A 22,198-nucleotide genomic window follows, 5' to 3' on the forward strand; every position below is an offset into this window, starting at 1 on the left:
GTTCTATATTTTTGTGGGAATCACGGCCGAGTCTGGAAAGAAACATATCATATTTACACTTCAGAGAAACAATTACTTTAATCTGAAATCAGGTTCATCTGAAAGTACAACCTTTGTATTGTATACATGAAATGGTTTATAATCATAGGTTGCTAAGTTATTACCTGTCTTGGCTCTTGAAATGCAATGACTGACCCTGGATGATGTGTCCTTTTATAGTCAAATTTGAGTTGAGCCACCCACATTCAAACCGGTTCAGGTTGATGTATTTCCCTGTGTAGTTGGTCTCTATGCATCAGTCTGTGCCAAGTTTCCAAGGTAAACTGGATGACCTGGACAGATTAGATGATGATGAAGTTGTCATTGTTAACTTAAGTTACATTTCACTGTAAATGAAAATAAGTTGGGGGACCTCCCGAGTAGCGCAGCGGTCTAAGTGCTAGAGGTGTTACTACAGCCCCGGGTTCATTCCTAGGCTGTGCCACAACTGGCTGTGGCTGGGAGTGCCATAGGACGGAGCACAACTGTTCCCCGTCGTCCAGGTTTGGCTGGGGGGCTTTACTTTGCTCATTATGCCCTAGCAACTCCTTATGAAGGGCCAGGTTCCTGCAGGCTGACACCAGTTGCACTTCAACCCACACCCTCCGGAACACCTCACCACACCCCTCCCCCCTCCACTCCACCACCACTACCCCATGACCTGGAGAAGCAGATGAGAACCTGTTCAGGTATTTACCCATGCTGTAACTCTCAATTCCTTGAATCGGATCTCCTCGCCTCCTCAACCATATTGGAGGAGGAAGTCCAAGCCTCCTCTGACCTTCTTTTCCAATGAGTTTCGAGAAGGCGGTGAGGATGCAAGGAATTGAGAAAGAGCATTCCCTTCTCATTTGTGCAATATACACTGAGTATACCAAACATTAGGAACACAATACTAATATTGAGTTGCACCCCTTTTGCCCTCAGAACAGCCTCAATGTGTTGGGGCATGGACTCTACAAGGTGTCGAAAGCGTTCCACAGGGATGCTGGCCCATTTTGACTCCAATGCTTCCCACAGTTGTCAAGTTGGATGGATGTCCTTTGGGTGGTGGACCATTCTTGATACACACAGGAAACTGAGCGTGAAAGCTGCTGGGTTTGGGGTTTTTGAAAAAGAAAAGGAGAGCCGCACACTCTAGGAGCTCATATGCAATAATGTAATAACCTAATAACCAACTCTTCAACAGACAAGCGGTCGTCATCAGGGTATCATGACAAACACTGCGGGTCACTAGTTTATAAAGTGTCAAAGGACGCACACAGGTGTCTAATCATGACCGGGTGGATTGACATCATTGGTATACTCTCAGATATAAGAACATACAAAAACATGAATGCATAGCATACCATAATAGATACAATTTGGCTACATAGGCCTACAAACATTAACAATGAATAGAAAAATCACAAGAATGACTTTGATCTGAAGCCAATGTTGAGACTGAAGGGAGCAAGGGTCTTTAAATTAATGATCCAGGCAGCCTCTCGTTTTAACAATAAATTGAAAAGTGGGTAAGTCGTGTTTTTGCACCTAACGATGCTCGGAGATTTGTAGTTTTATTTCGCACTTTGTTTAACCCAATTTGTTTACCGCAAGGACAAGTTATAAGATAAAATAACTGCCTTAGTGGAGCGCATGATAACACCTTTCTTTGGGATATTTTTTCCTGTTAGGGGGTGTTTGAAGGATCTACATTTGCAAGTGCCATTGTATTGAGTGCAGCTATTACACTTTTAGTTTCCATCCGGTAGAGGTGCAAATACATGTTGTGAAGGGATATTTTGAGGTGGTAAATCAGAGTTTACCAACTGATCTCTGAGATTTCTGCCCTGTGAGATTCTAACCAAGGGAGGGTCCAAAAACACATTACGGATACTGTCATCGGATCTTAGAATGTGCCAATGTTTGAACAATTCCCTTAATTTGTTCATAGCACTTTGAGTAGCGGGTAGTTAGAATGCTTATTTTTGCGAGACTGTCCATGAAAGAGATCATGTCTCTGTTTAGAATTTTCTCAATGTCCGCATTAATCTGACCATTTTTGTACCCCCTCTCGTCTCAGCCATATTTCTGTCGCAATCTGACAGTTCTTTTGCAAATTCTTTTGATTCGACAATTGGCTGTAGGGCAAACAGTTTTTCAAGGGGAAGTGTGTGACAACTATCAGCCCTCAACACACTGTTATGTTCAGTAGGTTTCCTGTAAAGATAAGTGTATAGAACATTATCACACAAAATCAGAAGATCAAGGAAACTGATTTCATGTGTGTCAGATTGAATAGTAAATATCAGGTGATCAGAACAAAAGAAAAGCATGGAATGTCTGGATCTGTTTTGCATCACCCCTCCATAGAACAAAAAGGGTTCTCATTGTTTTGATTATTATTTGGAAACAGTACATTGACATTTCTGAAGGGATTGAAAATGGACTGTTTCTCCATGTAACCCACATACAAATTAGCATAGTTAGGAGCCATATGGGGTCCCATAGAAGTACCCTTCGTCTGAATAAAGAAATCCTTTAGAAACATGAAGTGTTTGTGTGTGTGTGTGTGTGAATAGTATTTCAGCCAACTATTTCAGCCAAAAGAACCTGCTTCTGGGTTGCTTTTGTGATGTCTGTGTTCCAAACAAAAAAATACAAGTGTGCTTGCTTTACTTCCTCAACGGCACAGCTAGGAGAGAACCTAACAGTTGAAGGCTCTTTCCATGAGTCATAAAAGTTTATTGAAATGACTTAGGGACTGTGCACACTTATGAGAGTTGTGTGGCAACTTGGAGACACCAGTTATATCTCTCACTCTAACCCTTGCATTGTTTTAATCTTATGTTGCACCTACTCCAGATTATGCATCAATATTCTTATGTTACTGAATGTATCCAGAGTAAATCCAGATTTCGTTATCAACAAATGCTATGAAAAGTTCAGTAAAATGTATACTGCCCAGTCAAAAGTGTAAAGTCTGTATTCAGGTGATCTGTTGTGTCCTCATCTTTGTTCTGATAATTTCCCCATAATCCGAAAGTGTTCCCTTTCAATTGTTACCATGGTTATGCATACAGGATGTCCTGTGGTTGATAACTTGTTAGAGCTGTTGATGAGTCATTGATGATAATCTGAACATTGTACTGCTATTACATTAAGATATAACAGGGGAACATAGCTACATTCAATCAAATTCACAAGTTTATTTAAAACTTTGAAAATGTTCAAAAGGTTGCTGTCTTGACGGATTTGTAAAGGATCATGTGACTCTACTTTAATTTCCTTCCAGTAATCGCTGTGTTTGTCGTTACATCATATATTAAGAATTGAACAATTAAAGGGACAACCTGCAGTTTGAACAATAACAAAGTGTCCACCTTTCCGCTGTGTTGGTAAACTGCTGAGGGATGGGACTGGAGAAATGCAGCTAGACATGAGTCTACAACTGAGCACATAGATAAGCGGTCCGGTTATTCTGCAAGACGCAACGCTGTATTCCTTTCTATTATTCAGGATATTTAGAATGACAAATGTTATTTGCAGCAGGGTTGTAGATACTTGTTAACTTTCTGGCTTGTTTGTAGTTTTTTCTATTTCTTTTTTTGTTTTCTTGTATTTTCTTTTGTTTTTGTATGAAGTTTTAATATGACTTTGGCGGAGCATGGCCGGACGAACTGTGTCTTAGGGCCCAGACAAGGAACATTTAAAGGCCTGCCTTCTTGGCATTGGAGAGAAAATGTTGCAATTTTCAAGCTAATTTCCTGCCATTCTACACATTTTTTAAATATTTTATATTCTTGCTATCTAGCCGCGAACCCCGGCAGTACCTCCTGGGGGTCCTCGGACCACACTTTGAGAACCCATGATCTAAGGACTGTATTTTTGTGGGGAGTGTATGTGAAATGTTTAGGAAGCATTCTTATATATATATATATATTTATATTATATACAGTATATATATAAACATATTAAACATTTATCTCCCCAGGGACTACAGCTGAAAACTAGCCAGCTGACAAAATCTGACACATTTACAGAAAAGTTCATTGTCCATCTCAAATAAATGAATACATTGATTCTGTTAGAAATTTGACCCTGTCCATTTAGGTCAATTCCCTCGTGTGTAAAGTTAGAGTTGGATAAAACGCACACAGATTTTAGACCTGAGGGGTTTACAACTAAACAGGATCAGTCGGTTAGCCAGCTAATATGACTAAATAGTTTTTAGTAAAAATGTATGTTTTAGAAAGATAAGCTTGAAATGGGCATGGTGTAATTAACTCAACAACCTTAAACACATCTAAGTTTAGATTTCTTAATTAACCAGATAATCAATAGTTAAATCTGGTGTTTTGTCAAAGTTAGCTGACTAATTGATTGCGTCAGGTTACCGCGCTAGGGGTGAGATTTCTTAGTTACACTTTCATTATTTGGTGTCAGATTTATATTTTAGTTTTCCTGGAAATGGTGTGACAGAAAGAACACTGCAGTATGTGCCAAGTTCACATTCCCAACCCACCTCTCTGCACGAGCAGATACTCATCATCACATTCCTTCCACATAAATTGAAACTTATAAATCATAGTTATTGTGATGTAATAGGAATGTTAATTAAGCAATAAGGCACAAGAGGCTGTATCATGACTGCAGTCACAGGCAAATGGTGTTGTTCGGCCCACGGGATTGTCAACCCATTTACCTGTGACTGTATTCCTGATACATGCCTTATTGCTTTTATAAAACTGTTACCAGCATATTCAAATAACAACAAATTAAGAGACAGCTCTTACTCCACTAGCGCGTCGTGGATCACACCATCCAAGCCGCTAATTATTGTTCAGAGAACGTTGATTACCCTCGTTGATTATCCCTTCCATGTAGGGCCCTGAGTTTTCCCTGACAACATGATCTGACCAGGGAAAACTCTGTGCCTTACTTATGGTCTACCCTAGCCCTTATGTGTGATTATTAGTTTAAATACATTAAAGAATGAGTGAATATCAGTTGAAATACAGTAATGAATGAATGAATATCAGTTGAAATACAGTAATGAATGAGTGAATATCAGTTAAAATACAGTAATGAATGAGTGAATATCAGTTGAAATACAGTAATGAATGAGTGAATATCCATTGTAATACAGCAGGTACATTCCAAGAGCAGACGATACACTGTGATATTTCTCAGGTTATTGCATTTATTTATATTCTATAAACTGTTCATACATGAACTTACATTCTTTGCCAGCTCTTTCTCAATGTTTTAACAGGTGATTCTGTCACCCATTTGAATGGTCACTGCACAATGAAATGAAAACACCTACAGCTTTTCTTCTATTGAGAAAAGACCAGATTGGGTATAGTGCAAAGCAGGATCAATGAGTTAGCCACAAACTTCCCGAAATAACTTTTTATAAAAATAAAAAAGTTATGCTTGAAATGGCCATGGCCTAATTGACTCAACAACGCAAAACATATATTGATGTTTAGCTTTTTTAAATGTACCTGAAAATCAGTCTTTACTTTGGTTGTTTTTCAAAGTTGGCTGGCTAACTCATTGGTGCTGCTTTGGTTCGTCAAAAGAATGCAGGCTTGAAATAATATACTTTTCAAAACCATGTTCATTATGAATAGGAAGCAAACTGCATATCAACTGATACATGTTGAAATGAATAATGTTGTTTCTACAGACATTCAAATACCGTAAAACTTCAATGAATCGCCCCAGCGTTTATTTGCTTAAATCACTGAACACAACAGGCACTATTTCAGCCAGGCGTCTAGATCCTTCACGCACACAGCTTTTACTCATACCACATCTTGTGATATATATTGACAGTATGATTTTATTTAACATATTTATTTAACAATGCGCTGTACAAAAAGGTGATTAGTAAAAAAAATGTTTGGTAAGCAATGCGTAAATTAGTGTTCTTTTTTTAAAGCAAATTGTTGGAAAAAAAATAGATTTTTTTTTCTCACAGATTTGTACTCATTTGCGTTGTGAAAATGTCTCCCACTGAGTTACAAAAAAAACATTCAACATAAGAAACATGTATCATCTCCAATAATCCGATGTCTGATACTTGTTTTCGTATGTTCATTTAAGTTATTATTCTGTATACCTTCTCTGACAGAATCAATATATGTACCGGGAAAAAAGTACCTTCTGTGGAAACTCTGGAGTTTTGACAAAACTTTCACCTCACACAGAGTAAGAATCTTGTTCTGTCCAGGGATGACCTCAACAACATACTTACCCTCCATCTCATTACACTGAAAGGTATTGGTCTCTCCTGCTGGGATGGTGGTGATGACAGCACAACTGAAACAGAGAGAGAAAAAGATAGGGAGGGGGGGTCTCAGCCTCCAGTATTTATGCTGCAGTAGTTTATGTGTCGGAGGGCTAGGGTCAGTTTGTTATATCTGGAGTACTTCTCCTGTCCTATTCGGTGTCCTGTGTGAATCTAAGTGTGCGTTCTCTAATTCTCTCCTTCTCTCTTTCTTTCTCTCTCTCGGAGGACCTGAGCCCTAGGACCATGCCCCAGGATTACCTGACGTGATGACTCCTTGCTGTCCCCAGTCCACCTGGCCGTGCTGCTGCTCCAGTTTCAACTGTTCTGCCTTCTTATTATTCGAACATGCTGATCATTTATGAACATTTGAGCATCTTGGCCATGTTCTGTTATAATCTCCACCCGGCACAGCCAGAAGAGGACTGGCCACCCCCCATAGCCTGGTTCCTCTCTAGGTTTCTTCCTAGTTTCTGGCCTTTCTAGGGAGTTTTTCCTAGCCACCGTGCATCTACACCTGCGTTGCTTGCTGTTTGGGGTTTTAGGCTGGGTTTATGTACAGCACTTTGAGACATCAGCTGGTGTCTAAAATTTCAGCTGATGTCTAAAATTTGATTTGATTTGATGTAAGAAGGACTAAAAGTAGAAAAAAAATCCAAAAAATCACATTGTAGGATTTTAATGAATTTATTTGCAAATTATGGTGGAAAATAAGTATTTGGTCACCTACAAACAAGCAAGATTTCTGTCTCTCACAGACCTGTAACTTCTTCTTTAAGAGGCTCCTCTGTCCTCCACTCGTTACCTGTATTAATGGCACCTGTTTGAACTTGTTATCAGTATAAAAGACACCTGTCCACAACCTCAAACATTCACACTCCAAACTCCACTATGGCCAAGACCAAAGAGCTGTCAAAGGACACCAGAAACAAAATTGTAGACCTGCACCAGGCTGGGAAGACTGAATCTGCAATAGGTAAGCAGCTTGGTTTGAAGAAATCAACTGTGGGAGCAATTATTAGGAAATGGAAGACATACAAGACCACTGATGATCTCCCTCGATCTGGGGCTCCAAGCAAGATCTCACCCCGTGGGGTCAAAATGATCACAAGAACGGTGAGCAAAAATCCCAGAACCACACGGGGGGACCTAGTGAATGACCTGCAGAGAGCTGGGACCAAAGTAACAAAGCCTACCATCAGTGACACACAAGATTTGAGTCCCCGCCAGGGACTCAAATCCTGCAGTGCCAGACGTGTCCCCCTGCTTAAGACAGTACATGTCCAGGCCCATCTGAAGTTTGCTAGAGAGCATTTGGATGATCCAGAAGAAGATTGGGAGAATGTCATATGGTCAGATGAAACCAAAATATAACTTTTTGGTAAAAACTCAACTCATCGTGTTTGGAGGACAAAGAATGCTGAGTTGCATCCAAAGAACACCATACCTACTGTGAAGCATGGGGGTGGAAACATCATGCTTTGGGGCTGTTTTTCTGCAAAGGGACCAGGACGACTGATCCGTGTAAAGGAAAGAATGAATGGGGCCATGTATCGTGAGATTTTGAGTGAAAACCTCCTTCCATCAGCAAGGGCATTGAAGATGAAACGTGGCTGGGTCTTTCAGCATGACAATGATCCCAAACACACCTGCCCGGGCAACGAAGGAGTGGCTTCGTAAGAAGCATTTCAAGGTCCTGGAGTGGCCTAGCCAGTCTCCAGATCTCAACCCCATAGAAAATCTTTGGAGGGAGTTGAAAGTCCGTGTTGCCCAGCAACAGCCCCAAAACATCACTGCTCTAGAGGAGATCTGCATGGAGGAATGGGTCAAAATACCAGCAACAGTGTGTGAAAACCTTGTGAAGACTTACAGAAAACGTTTGACCTCTGTCATTACCAACAAAGGGTATATAACAAAGTATTGAGATAAACTTTTGTTATTGACCAAATACTTATTTTCCACCATAATTTGCAAATAAATTCATTAAAAATCCTACAATGTGATTTTCTGGATTTTTTTCTAATTTTGTCTGTCATAGTTGAAGTGTACCTATGATGAAAATTACAGGCCTCTCTCATATTTTAAATTGGGAGAACATGCACAATTGGTGGCTGACTAAATACTTTTTTGGCCCACAGTACGTACAGGAAAACGATTCCAAATAAATTACATTGTTATGTGCTCCACCACCCATGTTATCTACATGAGAGAGAATAAAGTAATCGGCACACGTCAAACGTTTGATTTATGACCCTATGTCCGGATGATGTGTAAATGCTCATATTTGGGAATCCGGTCAGGACATCCTGGCGGGAAGTTATCACGTGGTTATGCCCATATATGGGCATCCTGTTCCTGTTCTCACGCCTTAGAGTGAGTGTTAATTTATGCATATAGTGCATCTATTCCTTTGAAGCTGTCACGCTTTAGTTGGTGTTTATTTAACAAGATAGTGCATCTGTATATGTTAAAGCATGTGTAGGCATTTGATCTATCCTGGTGTGTGTGTGTCTCTGCAGGGTTGTTTGAAACAATGTTTTTTTAAATCTAAACAATTCAACAATAGGAGGGCATATATACATAACGATACCCAAACAACAGGTGATTTTCCTAGGTAGGAGAGCTGCTCTCCAGGGTGGGGGCTGTCACAGTCAATCATGCCAGCCTATTTTTGAAAGGTCTTTACTTATGACTTAAACAGATTCATTTTCTACCCAGCTTATTAATTAATCCTGTGTGATAAATCAGGTGTTTCTTGGTGGGCTTAAACAAATCTACTGTGAAACAAAAGTACGGTCATACGTCTTGTTGACCCCAAGATGGCCTGCCATAGTAACATCATGAGCCAACCTCAGTATCTCTTGTCGAAGTGTAACTGGAACGACAACGAGCTGTCAACTCACAGGTATTGTAGCATTTGGCTTGTCATTTTTCTTCACTGTCCAATTACATACTGAGGGGAGTGTATTTGTTTTTAAAAATATTTCTATTGTATATTTTCAAGCGCTATGATGAAACTGGCTGTCATGAGGACCTGCCACAGGAAAGGAAGACCCAGAGTTACCTCTGCTGCAGAGGATAAGTTCATTAGAGTTACCAGTCTCAGTTTGCAACCCAAATAAATGCTTCACAGAGTTCAACAGACACATTTCGACATCAACTGTTCAGAGGAGACTGTGTGAATCAGGCCTTTATGGTCGAAGTGCTGCAAAGAAAGTACTACTAAAGGACACCAATTATAAGAAGAGACTTGCTGGGGCCAAGAAACACAAGCAATATACATTAGACCTGTGGAAATCTGTCTTTGTGAGAGTCAGAGTAGGTGAACTGACGATCTCATGTGTGGTTCCCACCATGAAGCATGGAGGAGATGTGATGGTGTGGGGGTGCTTTGCTGGTGACACTGTCAGGGATTTATTTAGAATTCCAGGCACACTTAACCAGCCTGGCTACCACAACATTCTGCAGCAATACGCCATCCCATCTGGCTTGCACTTATTGGGACTATCATTTGTTTTTCAACAGGACAATGACAAACACACCTCCAGGCTGTGTAAGGGATTTTTGGCCAAGAAGGAGGGTGATGGAGTGCTGCATCAGATGACCTGGCCTCCACAATCAGTCGACCTCAACCCAATCAATTGAGATGGTTTGGGTTGAGGTGGACTGCAGAGTGAAGAAAAAGCAGCCAACTAGTGCTCAGCATATGTGGGAACTCTTTCAAAACTGTGGGAAAAGCATTCCTCATTAAGCTAGTTGAGAGAATGCCAAGTGTGCAAAGCTGTCATCAAGCCAAAGGGTGACTACTTTGAATAATCTAAAATATATTTTGATTTGTTTAAAACATTTTGGTTACTACGATGTAGAAAATAGTAAAAATATAGAAAGCCCTTGAATGAGTAGGAGTGTCCAAACTTTTGACTGGTACTATACTATATATTTAATTTTGAGTTTGTCAGTATGGGGTATTGAATAAGGCTGTAACGTAACAAAATGTGGAATAAGTCAAAGGGTCTGAATACTTTCCAAAAGCACTGTATGTATTAGCAGACCCTTATCCAGAGCTATTTACAGTAAGTGAGTGCATACATTTTTTCTATTTCTCCACCATGGGAATTTAACCCAAAACACAGTGCCAAGCTCTACCAGCTGAGCCACAAGGGCTCAAATGTATATTCATTTTAGCACACGAACAAAATAGCATCATTTCAGTTTAGTCTCATTTAAATCAGGACAAAGACACATCTGTACGTAGGTATTTATTTCAATACATATTCTAAAACCTGTGTTGTGAAAATGTCACAAAAATTCGCACATATCATTACTGTTTAAAAAGTTGTATTAGGCTTGTACATAAAGCTTTACAAAGTCATATCATACATGTATTTAGATCGCTGGTATTCCTTACCCTCACTGACTTCTCAATCATTTAGTAGCCAAAATAATTGAATTGTTCTTTTTATCATCGATTCTTTACACAGTATACTTTTGTATTTTCATTACATATTTTCTTTATATATTTTCTTGTCTGTAAATGATCCAGAGTATCTAGGTGAGATGGTTGAGCATTTATCTTCCAACCCAACTTTTACAAGACCCCCAAGCTCGCTCAAAATGTTATATCTTTGGCAAAGCCTGAAGGCTAAAACACTAGGTTGCTGGTTGCTGTTCTGCTGGCTACTAATATTTACATGTAGAAAAATAAGAATGATAAAAGAATGAGGCTATACCTCTCTTAGGTTGTGTTTTATTGTAAACACAAAGTAGTAAAACAAAGCGGAACTGCCGTCATTTATGCCCTTTTCCCCTAAAACAAACTTTAAATGTCCCCAATTCACCATTCCAGCTCCTCATTCACCCTTCAGGTCTTTGACTAGCAGTGGCTCCAGCTCCTTCAGGATTTCATAGAAAATATATTTTGCTCTGATGCCACTTGCCCTCAGTCCTGTGGAGAGCTCCCCCATCTGGTCCTGTGTGGTGCGTTCAGCCAGTACTGAACTTTAGCTCTTGTCAGTGATGAGTTTATCCAAGATGGGCTTCACCTGGTTCACTCTCTAGATCAGTTCTGTCCGGTGAAGTCCTCAAAGTGCTGGCCTGAGGTCTGAGGTAAAGATTGGTCGCAGAACAACTGCATTTAAACACAATGACATCCACAAATGTAATACACTAAAACGACATTAAAAACATGATAAATGGGGCTGAAGCTTGGATGCTACTGGAGATTACTAGGGTCAAGTGAAGATAAAAAATAACTGAACGGCAATAGGTGGTGGTACTTGGATTATTATATATCTTTTAAATGATATATGATTTTTTTTTAAATCGAGAATAATCTAAATTAAATTTTGTGAATAAAGTGGCAATATTTAGACTATAAAGAGGAAATATTTCGAGAACAAAGTGTCAAAATGTAGAGAATAAAGTGGAAATATTTAGAGAATAGTCTAAATTAAATTCCATGAATAAAGTGGCAGTATTTCGAGAAAAAGGTATCAATATTTCAAGAATAAGGTGGCAGTAGTTCGGGAATAAAGTGGCAATGTTTCGAGAATAGACTAAATGTAATTTTGAGAATAAAGTCAACATTTTGAGTATAAATTCAGTTATAATTCAAGGCTAAAGTAGGGGATTAGGTAAAGTGCATGTCTCCCTGGCTCCCTGTTGCTGTGCACGCCACCGTTGAAATGCCTGCAGTTTGATGACCTGGTGAAGCTATACTTTACAATTGGCTTCTGTAACAAGGAAATCCTTTCACTTTTAGAACATACTTACCATATTATTAAAAGTAGACATTTTAGGACCTGCAAGAGGTCGTGTCATAGATTATTTTCAGAAGAAGGAGCCACACGGAATTGGATGAGGTATTTCATCCCAGTTTGTGTGTCTACATACATAGACAGTTGTGTGTGTATGCTGGTGTGTGTGTGTTTGGGGGGGGTCTAATACACTCGTTCAAACAGGCTTCACAGACACACATTGTCAGCGTTGTAAGACTGCGAAGAGGCCTATAATTATCATCTTGTGAATGTAGGTCAAGGATTGAGTAGAGAACGATTGCGCATCCCTGTCGGAATCAAGGGCTGCCCCCAAAAACCAAGTGAAGGAGCTTGCATAGCCACAATACTCTACTATTCTCTACAATGTGAACAAGTGGTAGTCTAAATTAACGGTATAGCTGAGACAAATAGCCTATAATGGAGATGATGCATTTGTTTTGGGATAACCTATGCATCCTTCATTCCTCCAATCCTTGAAAGCTTCACCAAAAGATGGATAGTGAAATAATAGAATGCGTGCGCTATAGGCTACAACCAAGTCATGTCAGATCAGCGATTATTTATTTTTAGCATGTCATCGTTTATCTAATAGCCAAATATTTAGATCAATGATTATTTCAATAAAGGGAGAATCCAGCCTTGAATCAAACAGCGTCTCAGGTTAGCTGGTTTGCGGATGCAGTAGTGGTCCTTGAGTTGTCTTTCCTGGCTGCTCCCACAGACACATGCGTAAAACTCCTTCTTCATTGTTCATTCATCCCGCAGCCGTTGACTAGGCCTATATTTTATGGTGATTTGCCAACTTTAATTTAAGATTAGCCTACATGTTAGGCTACTTAATTGAGTGTGCCGATATAGGTTTATAATTGAATGCAACATATCGGTGTAGTAGAGAATCTGGAACTTTGCTCTTTATAATATATATTTTTCCTTATAGAGTCATAGCCGCGGAAGGGTGCTGGAGGTGTCGCAGCACCCCTGATAAATTGAAATACATTTGCCAAAGTTATAGAATTACTGCTGTCTGTTCAGAAATAAATTTAATAATTCAGAATACTACACCAGGAGTAGGCCTATAATTCAGCCACAGAGGAGCAATAGCTTATTTAAAATAAAGAGCCTAGCTGTGGATTGTGTGAAGCCCAATCACAAGGCCTACAGTCGGGAAGCGCAGCAAATCTGCCAGTGAACAGCATGTAGCAAAAAAAGGCCTTTCAAATATAAAAAGTCGCAGGAAAGCACTGGTTGGAAAGCCAATTATTCTACTGAAAAGAGAAGACTAATTTGTCTGCAGGCTACCAAATATGTTATCAACTTCCAAGTAGGCCAATTGAGCAAACAGCTGCATTTATTGTAGCTGGGGATTTTGACAAAGCTATCTTGAGAACAAGGCTACCTAAATTCTATCAGCATATTAACTGCAGCACCCGCTCGGGCAATACACTGGATCACTGCTACTCTAACTTCTGGGATGCATACAAGGCCCAACCCCCGCCTTCCCTTCAGAAAATTCAGCAAACCCGAACACGACTCCATCTTGCTCCTACCGTCCTATAGGCAGAAACTCAAAGAGGATATACTTGTGACTAGAATCCTTCAATGCTGGTCTGACCAATCGGATTCCACGCTTCAAGATTGTATTGAGCACGGTACTGGGAAATGTTCCGGGAAGCCTCAGATAATAATGTCGATTTATACGCAGTGTAGATTTATACGCAGTGTAGTTATTCCCTCCGCAAGGCAACAGCTGAAGCAATCGGTATAAGCTGCTCAGATAGATGATGCTTAAAGTTAGTGAGGGAGATATAAGTCTCAAACTTCAGCGATTTTTGCAATTCGTTCTAGTCATTGACAGCAGAGAACCGGAATGAAAGTTGTCTGAAGCAGGTGTTGGCTTTGGGGATGACCAGTGCGATATACAGTGGGGCAACAAAGTATTTAGTCAGCCACCAATTGTGCAAGTTCTCCCACTTAAAAAGATGAGAGAGGTCTGTAATTTTCATCATAGGTACACTTCAACTATGACAGACAAAATGAGAACTGTCCAGAGTAGTGAATGAGCGATGATAACGCATGCAATGCTTGATTATAAAAGTTATTTTTTCATGTGTTCTGGTACCAGGTACCAGGTAACACCCCTTTTACGCTCACTTTTTGTTCCATCACCTCCCATTTTGACAAATTATGCACTCAAATGACATTCTAAGAATGCAGCTGCCAGCTGTGAAACTGGAGCAAAATGTAGGATTTTCCCACCATATTTGTTATTTTCATGAAAACTATTTAATATTCATGTATACAGAGCTCAGTCAACATAGGTGGTGGTAAAGTTGCATTTGTCAAACACTTATCTATTACTATTGTACGCTTTATGAATACTGTAACAAACATTAACTCACCATCACATTAAGTACGTTGTTCAACTTCTCACAGGCCCTGGGGACAGACACATCAATCAGAAAATCAGCCAAACCAAGCACTAACCTCAGTGATAATACAGTGGTCTTAATTTCCTGGTAGACAAAGCATTTTAAAATCAATGATATCACAAATACCAGTGTCACTCCCGCCCCTGTGTAGATTGGGAGGTTTGGACGTCCCGTGTCATTATATTGTGTATTAGAACATTAAAATATCAAGAGCCTGTACATGAGTGAGAGAATATAGAGATACAAATTTGAAAAATACCGGTCTTTGATCAATTCGATGTCCGGTACTTCAATACTTTAATCCTACCTGAATAGGATGGGTAGATGATGTCGTAGGCCACAGGACCTCTAATGGTGAAGCCAAGGTAGAAGCAGACGTCTCCAGACTTCCAAACTTTGCTTTGTTGGCCGGCACAAACGTTAATCTCCTTGCCATCAACGCGCGCAAACACCCGGTGCTGTCTAACCACTCCATTGACTGGAAGAAGAAGGTCCTGGACACTGGGTTCTCTCCACACTTCACCACTGCTCCACTTTTGATCTATAGTGTCTGGCCTTGCCTCTGGCCTTGCCATTGGATTCTCTTCTATCAATAGGTTGTCTATTTTTGCTCTATGAACCAGTCTACTCAATCCCTCACCCTTACCCAGGAAAATAAGGGGGAGAAGGTACCTTGAGCGAAGATGCTTTTTGTATGTGTTTTTGTAGGACTCTTGCATCTCCAGAACACATTTGTTGAGGTCAATATTGAAATCCATTTTCTTCTGCTCCTCAGGCCAAAACAGCAAAAGGACTAAGAAGTAAAACTCTGGGGTTTGGTTACTGAGATTAGCCACTAGATGTCTCTCCAGACTGCTTCTTAGGATTGGCAACGGGGTAAGCATTGGAGATGCTGCTTCCACTTTGCTTAAGATGATGTTGGCAAGGATGAAGTTTTGGGACGCTTTGTTTTCACCATCTTTCTTGTTTTTTTATTTTTTATTTCCCCCACAATGTTGTTATTCGGCGTAAGTTAGATTCATCATAGCCCTTATCAAGACAGCAAAGCAGTCCAGGGAAGGCAATGGCCATTTCTTCTTTGAGCTTCTGGAGGGGTACATCTATTGCAGACTCTGAGTGTATAGGTGTACATGTCCCCACGTATTTGCGGTAGCAGTTCTTGACATCAGTCTGAAAGTAATGCGGTTCATTTTCTTTAATGTTGGGCTTAGAGTAAGTCAGGTAACCATCAAAAAACTCACATTTCCTCTCCACCTCATCCCTGAGGCTGATGATGAGTGGCTTGTACTTGAAGAGCTTTTTCTGTCCGATTGATATGAAGAAAGAGTCAGCGGATATTTCCATGGTAAGGACCTTTTGCCAGTTTTTATCAAGAGAGACAAGTGAGTCAAAAACAATGTTGGCAACCTGTAGATAACCAAATAGTCCTCTGTTGTTATAGATGTGTGAGACTTTGGTCATACCATCGTATTGCATTTCTGCTCCCTGCTCATTTTCAGCAGCCCTTTCCTCATCTTTGAAAGCCTCAAAGGCCATTGTTGATAGTTGCAAAATTTCTTGTGCAGAGATGGAACCCAGCTGTTTGGGAACCCTGAAGGAACTCTGCTCTACTTTCATCCTGCTCATCAAATGGTTCTTGTATACTTGCCCCAGAGTGTCAGCAACAAATGAATTGTTGGGATCTCTGTCTTTTGCTATTTTTGCCCACTTCTCCGCTTTAGAATAGGCTCTTGTCTCAATGTAAAAGAAACGAGCAAGAGCTTTAGGAAAGAATGGGTTTTGCTTGAATTTCTCTGAAGCTAGTTGTAAAACAGATACACACATGCTTTTGGATTCTTTGCCTTCAGTATTTTCAATATCTTGAATCAACCTGGAAAACTTGCCTTTCCTTTCTTCTCTCATTTCCCCTTTCGTTAACATGTCTCGTTTCCATTCTGCACTCTGCTTAACATCCACAGTGATTTCCCTCTTAGTTAGCATGTCTTTGATGACAGGCATCAAATGTTGCTGCACCTCTTCTCCACAAAAGTCTGTCAGAAAGTTCCTTGCTGTATCACTCCTGGTCACACCTGCTGTAGCCAGTAACTCAACACACTGCTGTGCAATCAGTGGGTGAGCCATGCGGACATGTTTGTCTTGTCCCTGTTGTGAAGGGAATGTCACTATCAGATGAGTGAAAGGCTCCATTCGCTGCTCAAAGGAAGGGCCTCCATAAATGGGATCTGGAGGCCCCAGGAATGCCTGACATTGAGACTCCAGAAGGTGGGATCCAGGGACGTAGGCATTCACCAGTGATAAGAATGAAAGAAGCTGGGATTTTTTAGGCCTTCTTTTTTTCCTGACATCTAAAAAGGCACATGTTTCTTTAACATAATCTCCACTAAAATTTTCTCGCATTATGTTAAAGCCATGAAACTGTTTGTGTTCATTGCTGTAGCTTCTACTGATCTCAATCTGTTTCTCCTCAAACTGTTGTTTCTCTGCTTCAGAAAGTTCCGCCCTGAGAATAACATGTCTTGATTTGTTATGGTCCTCTTGTTTGATAACTGCCTTACGCACACAGTTTAAAATGATGACCACAGGCATGTGGGTTGTAATGTTTCGGTCTGTAATCTCTTTCATGATGGCATCCTGCAGATTCTTCTGAATACACACATCATTCAGCAGTAAGAGCACAGTGTTCTGGTGGCCTTGGCTGCCTGCAGTGAAAAGGTGAATCACCTGCTTGGCGATAGCGGTGAAGTCTGAGGTAGCACCTGTTAGAACAGCACATCTGAGCTTTTTACGCATATCCCAGAGCACCTGCTTGGCCAGAGTGGTTCCTCCGCTGCCTGGCTGATGCAGCAGATTCATGGTAGAAGTCAGGTCGCCCTTAAGCTGTTTCTTAATATTTTGTATCAGCTCCGTGTACCCATCTCTTTTGATAAAGGGGTAGTTTTAATAGCTGATGTTGCCTTTTCAGCCCAGCAGAAGTTAAGCCATTGAGGTGGGGCTCCTCTGTAAAAATCTGCCTCTGCCTTTTTCGCTACTGCTGAGTCTATGTCCTCTTCTTCGAATGCATTTGAGTACAAAACATCCAGAAGGGAAATGGAATCCCTGATTTGACTTCCAACATAAATTTCACGGCCACGGGCATTGGACAGGGACGACCCCTTGTTGTGTGCCATCTTCGTTGTCTCCCGTCCCAAGCTGAACCAGTGTTCTGAATATTAGTTGTTCTTCATTAGGTGGTATGGACTCTGAGAAAGGAGACAATAATGTTTCAGTAAAAATGTCAAACGGCATTAACGGTTATAAACAAAAGGCTGATTACAGTATATCTTTGACTTTGTTGGACTTTCATTTATATAGCTGATAGATTGGACATTGGTTGGATGTATCTACAGACATTGCATCCTGCTGATAAATACAACAGCATGCCTATGTGTTTTTTGCTTCTTGGTGCTACCCTCTGATTAAAAAAAAATCAATCACATTTGTGCAATTTTCACTAGTATGTGGTTTATTTTTAGCACATAAATCAATTGACTGAGTACAGTAAAGAAATGCACAAAGTCACTTGTTCCCTGCAACAAATCACTCAAACAAATTATAATAATATAGATATCAATATAAGTATCTGCTTTTCATAATGTTATATTCACATTTATTTGTATATGTTTTTTTGTCTTTTGTTAACAATACATTAAACTATGACTTAATTAAACTGCTAAAAAACTGCTAACTACTGATCCAAAATTGTATTGTCTAGTTTACATATATAGTTTGAGAATTGATGAATACTGTAAACATCTATATATTTTACATCATGAATATATCAACTGACATGAATTTACTTTGGAAGGTAAAAAAAAATGGTATAGAGTCTTTATAAACACTTTACTTGACACCCACCCTGTCATAACACATTATGACAGGTTATAACCATGTCATAATACTGTATGTCATAACTGCTGACATAACATGTCATAACCTGTGATAATATGGTTTTAACACTGTCATGACCCATATATTTACATCTGTTTTGGCATATATTGCGTTATTTCATGGCTGGTTATTTATTGTATTTTTTATTTGACCTTTAGACTAGGCAAATCAGTTAAGAACACATTCTTATTTTCATTGACGGCCTAGGAACAGTTGTTCAGGGGCAGAACGCCAGATTTGTACCTTGTCAGCTCGGGGATCAGCTCACCACTCTAACCACTAGGCTACGCTGCCGCCCCACCTACATAAGAGTGTCAAAACCCACATTTATTCAAATGTATTGTTTCCCTTCCAAGAAGTTTCCTTTCTTTTGCAATTTTGTTGTTGTTGTAATGAATATTTTGCAGTCATTTTTATTTCTATAATATTTGAAATGACTTGTAGAAACTACAGTTTAACACTGTCATGAAGCATTATGACCATTCTGTATACCTTTAATTGGACTAAGAAAATGCACTTTATCGCACTGTCAAGAAGCATTATGACCAACATAATCATACAAGCCAAATAGGCCTGTCACTACATGTCCTTGTCAGTCATCAGTCAAAAAGAGGGTGTCCTTCTCCTGAAATCTGCTCCTGCATTCATCCCAGTCATCAGCACCAGAGCATTGGGGTTGGTGCATGTCTGACATCAATGTGTGCACAATTACAATGATCATTTAATACAGTAAGAACATGTTATATAACATAATCATACTATTGACAAGTATGATATGGTGTAATGGAATGTTTTGCCTTGTGTAGTGGGTTTTGTTGGTTTGAAACTTACAGTATGTAGATGTCATAACCAACCATAAAATAAAACTCTCACCTTTCCATAGATTGGTCATATTAGTGTGTAGCCCAAACTGATCATACGGTACAGACAGAATTTGCCAGATCGGCGGTACCGAATTCAGACGAGTCCCGTGGCGCTTCTGTGGGTGGTAGAGCGAAGAACAACATCGTGTTCGGGAGGGCTTCATCGTTGCATATAGGGGTCATAGTAGTTTGTGGGCCAAACCGTTACAACACTAGAAACATTTCCGTGAGATGACCGATTTCCGCCATGTCTGATGGTCGAAGGCTGAAGCAGTCGATGCAGTGGATTGAGACCCAGTCCTTGCAATAACACATATCTCTATCTTAAACAGACAGATTTTTATGGGGATTTTGCTATTATGCTAATTCGATATCTACAGAGTGTGGACATTGTAAACTGCTGTAGTGAGTCTAAATACAAAGTCTGGAATAAATCTGACATATGGTTCATAAGCTAAAAGATGGGGGCACTGAGGAGGACGCTTGTCTTGACGGTTCCTGTCCAACTTCGCTTTTTTACGGCTATGTTTGTATTAATTATTACTTTGTTTGCTCAGAATGTTTGTGCATAATTTCCTACGACCAACAAACACTTCTGGATCATGAATCGTAAACTACTCACTTATCTCGCAGCCTTCCAGATCTGAAATACTACATTCACTACTTTGTTCCCCACACAGTGGGTGTACCTGTTGCTCCTGGCCGAGATTAACCTAAGGCAAAGTCGGTGATGAAGAAGAGGAATGAAACATGGATTCCAAGCTAGGCTGAAAAGATAGGCTACACTGCCTTGTCGTCCAGGGATCCTGATGGCTAATGTCCGATAGCTGGAAAATAAACTTTGTGAACTCAGATCAAGGCTTCCATCGCAGAGGGACATCAGAAAATGCTATGTATTTGTTTTTACAGAGACTTGGCTTATGGAAAATACACTGGACTCTGCTATTCAACCAGCCGGCTTCTCCATATTCGAATTGATCCAACGGCGGCTTCTGTTTCCGCATCAAAAATGTGTGGTGTACCGAAGTGGAAAACATTGCAAGCTCCTGTTCACCCCTTCCAAAACGCCTGGATTAACGGAGATACTTCCAAAACGCCTGGATTAACAGAGATACAATACTGAGAGCCCATACTGCATTCAGCAGAACAGAGCCCAACGTGTACAAGGCAAGCAACTCAGACGTGGCTTGTGGCAAGGACCACAGATTATCACAAAATACAAAGGAAAATCCATCAGTTGTGGTGCCCACAAAACCTCCCTCCCAGATGAGCTCATCACATTCTATGCTCCCTTCAAGGCAGACAATACTGAGCCATCCAGGAAGGCTCTAGCTGCTCTGGACGACCAGGTGCATTCGCTTTCCAAGCCTGATGTGACGGAAACTCTCAAAAGAGTGAATACTCACAAAGCCTCTGGCCCAGATGGCATCCCTGGCCGCGTCTTCAGAGTGTGGGCTGACCAGCTGGCGGGCATCTTCTCAGACATCTTCAATCTGTCCCAGGCTGTAGTCCCCCACCAGCTTCAAGGAGACCACCATCGTTCCAGTGCCCAAGAAAAACAAGGTGACATGCCCAAATGACTATTTCCCCGTCCCACTCACTTTGGTCATCATGAAGTGCTTCGAGAGGCTGGTCATGGCCCACATCAAGGCCAGCATGCCAGGAACACTGGAAACAGTCCAATTTGCCAACAGATCCACAGAATATGCCATTTTCATCGTTATTAACACAGCCATAACACAACTGGACAAGAGGAACACCTGTGTGAGAATGTTTTTTATTTATTTATTTATTTTTATTTAACCTTTTATTTAACTAATGCTGTTCATTTACTAAAGTTCAGCACTCAACACAACACCAACACAAGCTCAGAACCCTGGGTCTGGACACAACCCTCTGCAACTGGATCATTGACTTCCTGACGGGCAGACCACAAGCTGTGAGGATTGGAAACAGCGCCTCCCCACACTGACTTTTAACACAGTGGTGTGTCCTCAGCCCTCTGCTGTACTCCCTGTTCAACCACAAATGCATTGCTTTGCACCACACCAACTCCATCATCAAGTTTGTTGACAACACCACGGTTGTAGGCCTGATAACCAACAACCAAGCGTCAGCCTATAGGAAGGAGGTAAGTGAACTGGTACTATGGTGTCATGACAACAACCTATCCCTCAAAGTCAGCAAAACAATGGAGTTGATTGTTGACTTTAGGAAGCAGAGGAGGGAACATGTCCTGATCCACATCAATGGCACTGCAGTAGAGAGAGTCACGAGTTTTAAGTTCCTCATCTGAACCAATGCCATTCGGTAAAATGATCATGTGGTTTTCATAATCGCACTCCTGTATTTCCTTAAACACAAATGAAAAGATGGTTGAAAACCAGGAAGTGAAACGTTTGTGTGCCAATATAAATACTCCAGCACTGGAGTGCTGTCCTATTTTTGTTCTTCGCTGCAGGGTTGTAGCCACTTATTACATTTTTTGTTTGTTGTTTTTTCTATTTGGTTGGTAGTTTTCTTGTATTTTCTTTTTCACATCTATTTTCTCCTATTATTTTAACAGCCATCTTGGGCAGGGGTTCTCTAACTTTTTGGGCCTGGAGACCCTTTTTGTGATTTATCAGGAGCCCCTTCAAAATCAGAACACAACTCGAGTGAGATAAAAGTTTTACTATGACTTCGGCAGTGCATGGCCGGATAAACCATGTCTCGGAGCCCAGACAAAGAACATTTTTAAAGCATTTTATATTTTAAGATCTGGTAGCGGACCCTGCAGTACCTCCTGGGGATCCGTGGACCCAAATTTGAGAACCCTGATCCAAGGACCTGAATGTTGGGGGAAGTTTATTGTGAAATGTTTAGGGATGCTTTCCTCAATGT

At 40.5% G+C, this 22,198-nt stretch overlaps 1 protein-coding gene and 1 long non-coding RNA gene across 2 annotated transcripts; both read right to left on the reverse strand.

The window, feature by feature from the left end:
* Window positions 1–10,563: 10,563 nt before the first annotated feature.
* On the reverse strand, window positions 10,564–15,506 carry LOC121847616. The gene is made up of 3 exons (XR_006084458.1): window positions 14,833–15,506; window positions 14,496–14,532; window positions 10,564–11,420 (listed from the first exon to the last, which is right to left on the reverse strand). It is a non-coding gene; the product is annotated as an uncharacterized LOC121847616 (long non-coding RNA).
* On the reverse strand, window positions 15,504–17,109 carry LOC121847572 (sterile alpha motif domain-containing protein 9-like; the record flags this gene model as incomplete). Its single annotated transcript, XM_042329331.1, is given in 1 exon segment — window positions 15,504–17,109. A coding segment is annotated over 1 exon segment (1,606 nt), but the record flags the coding sequence as incomplete, so codon positions are not given.
* Window positions 17,110–22,198: the final 5,089 nt, after the last annotated feature.

This window comes from Oncorhynchus tshawytscha, linkage group LG10 (genome assembly GCF_018296145.1).
Source record: "Oncorhynchus tshawytscha isolate Ot180627B linkage group LG10, Otsh_v2.0, whole genome shotgun sequence".
Taxonomy (NCBI): Eukaryota; Metazoa; Chordata; class Actinopteri; order Salmoniformes; family Salmonidae; genus Oncorhynchus; species Oncorhynchus tshawytscha.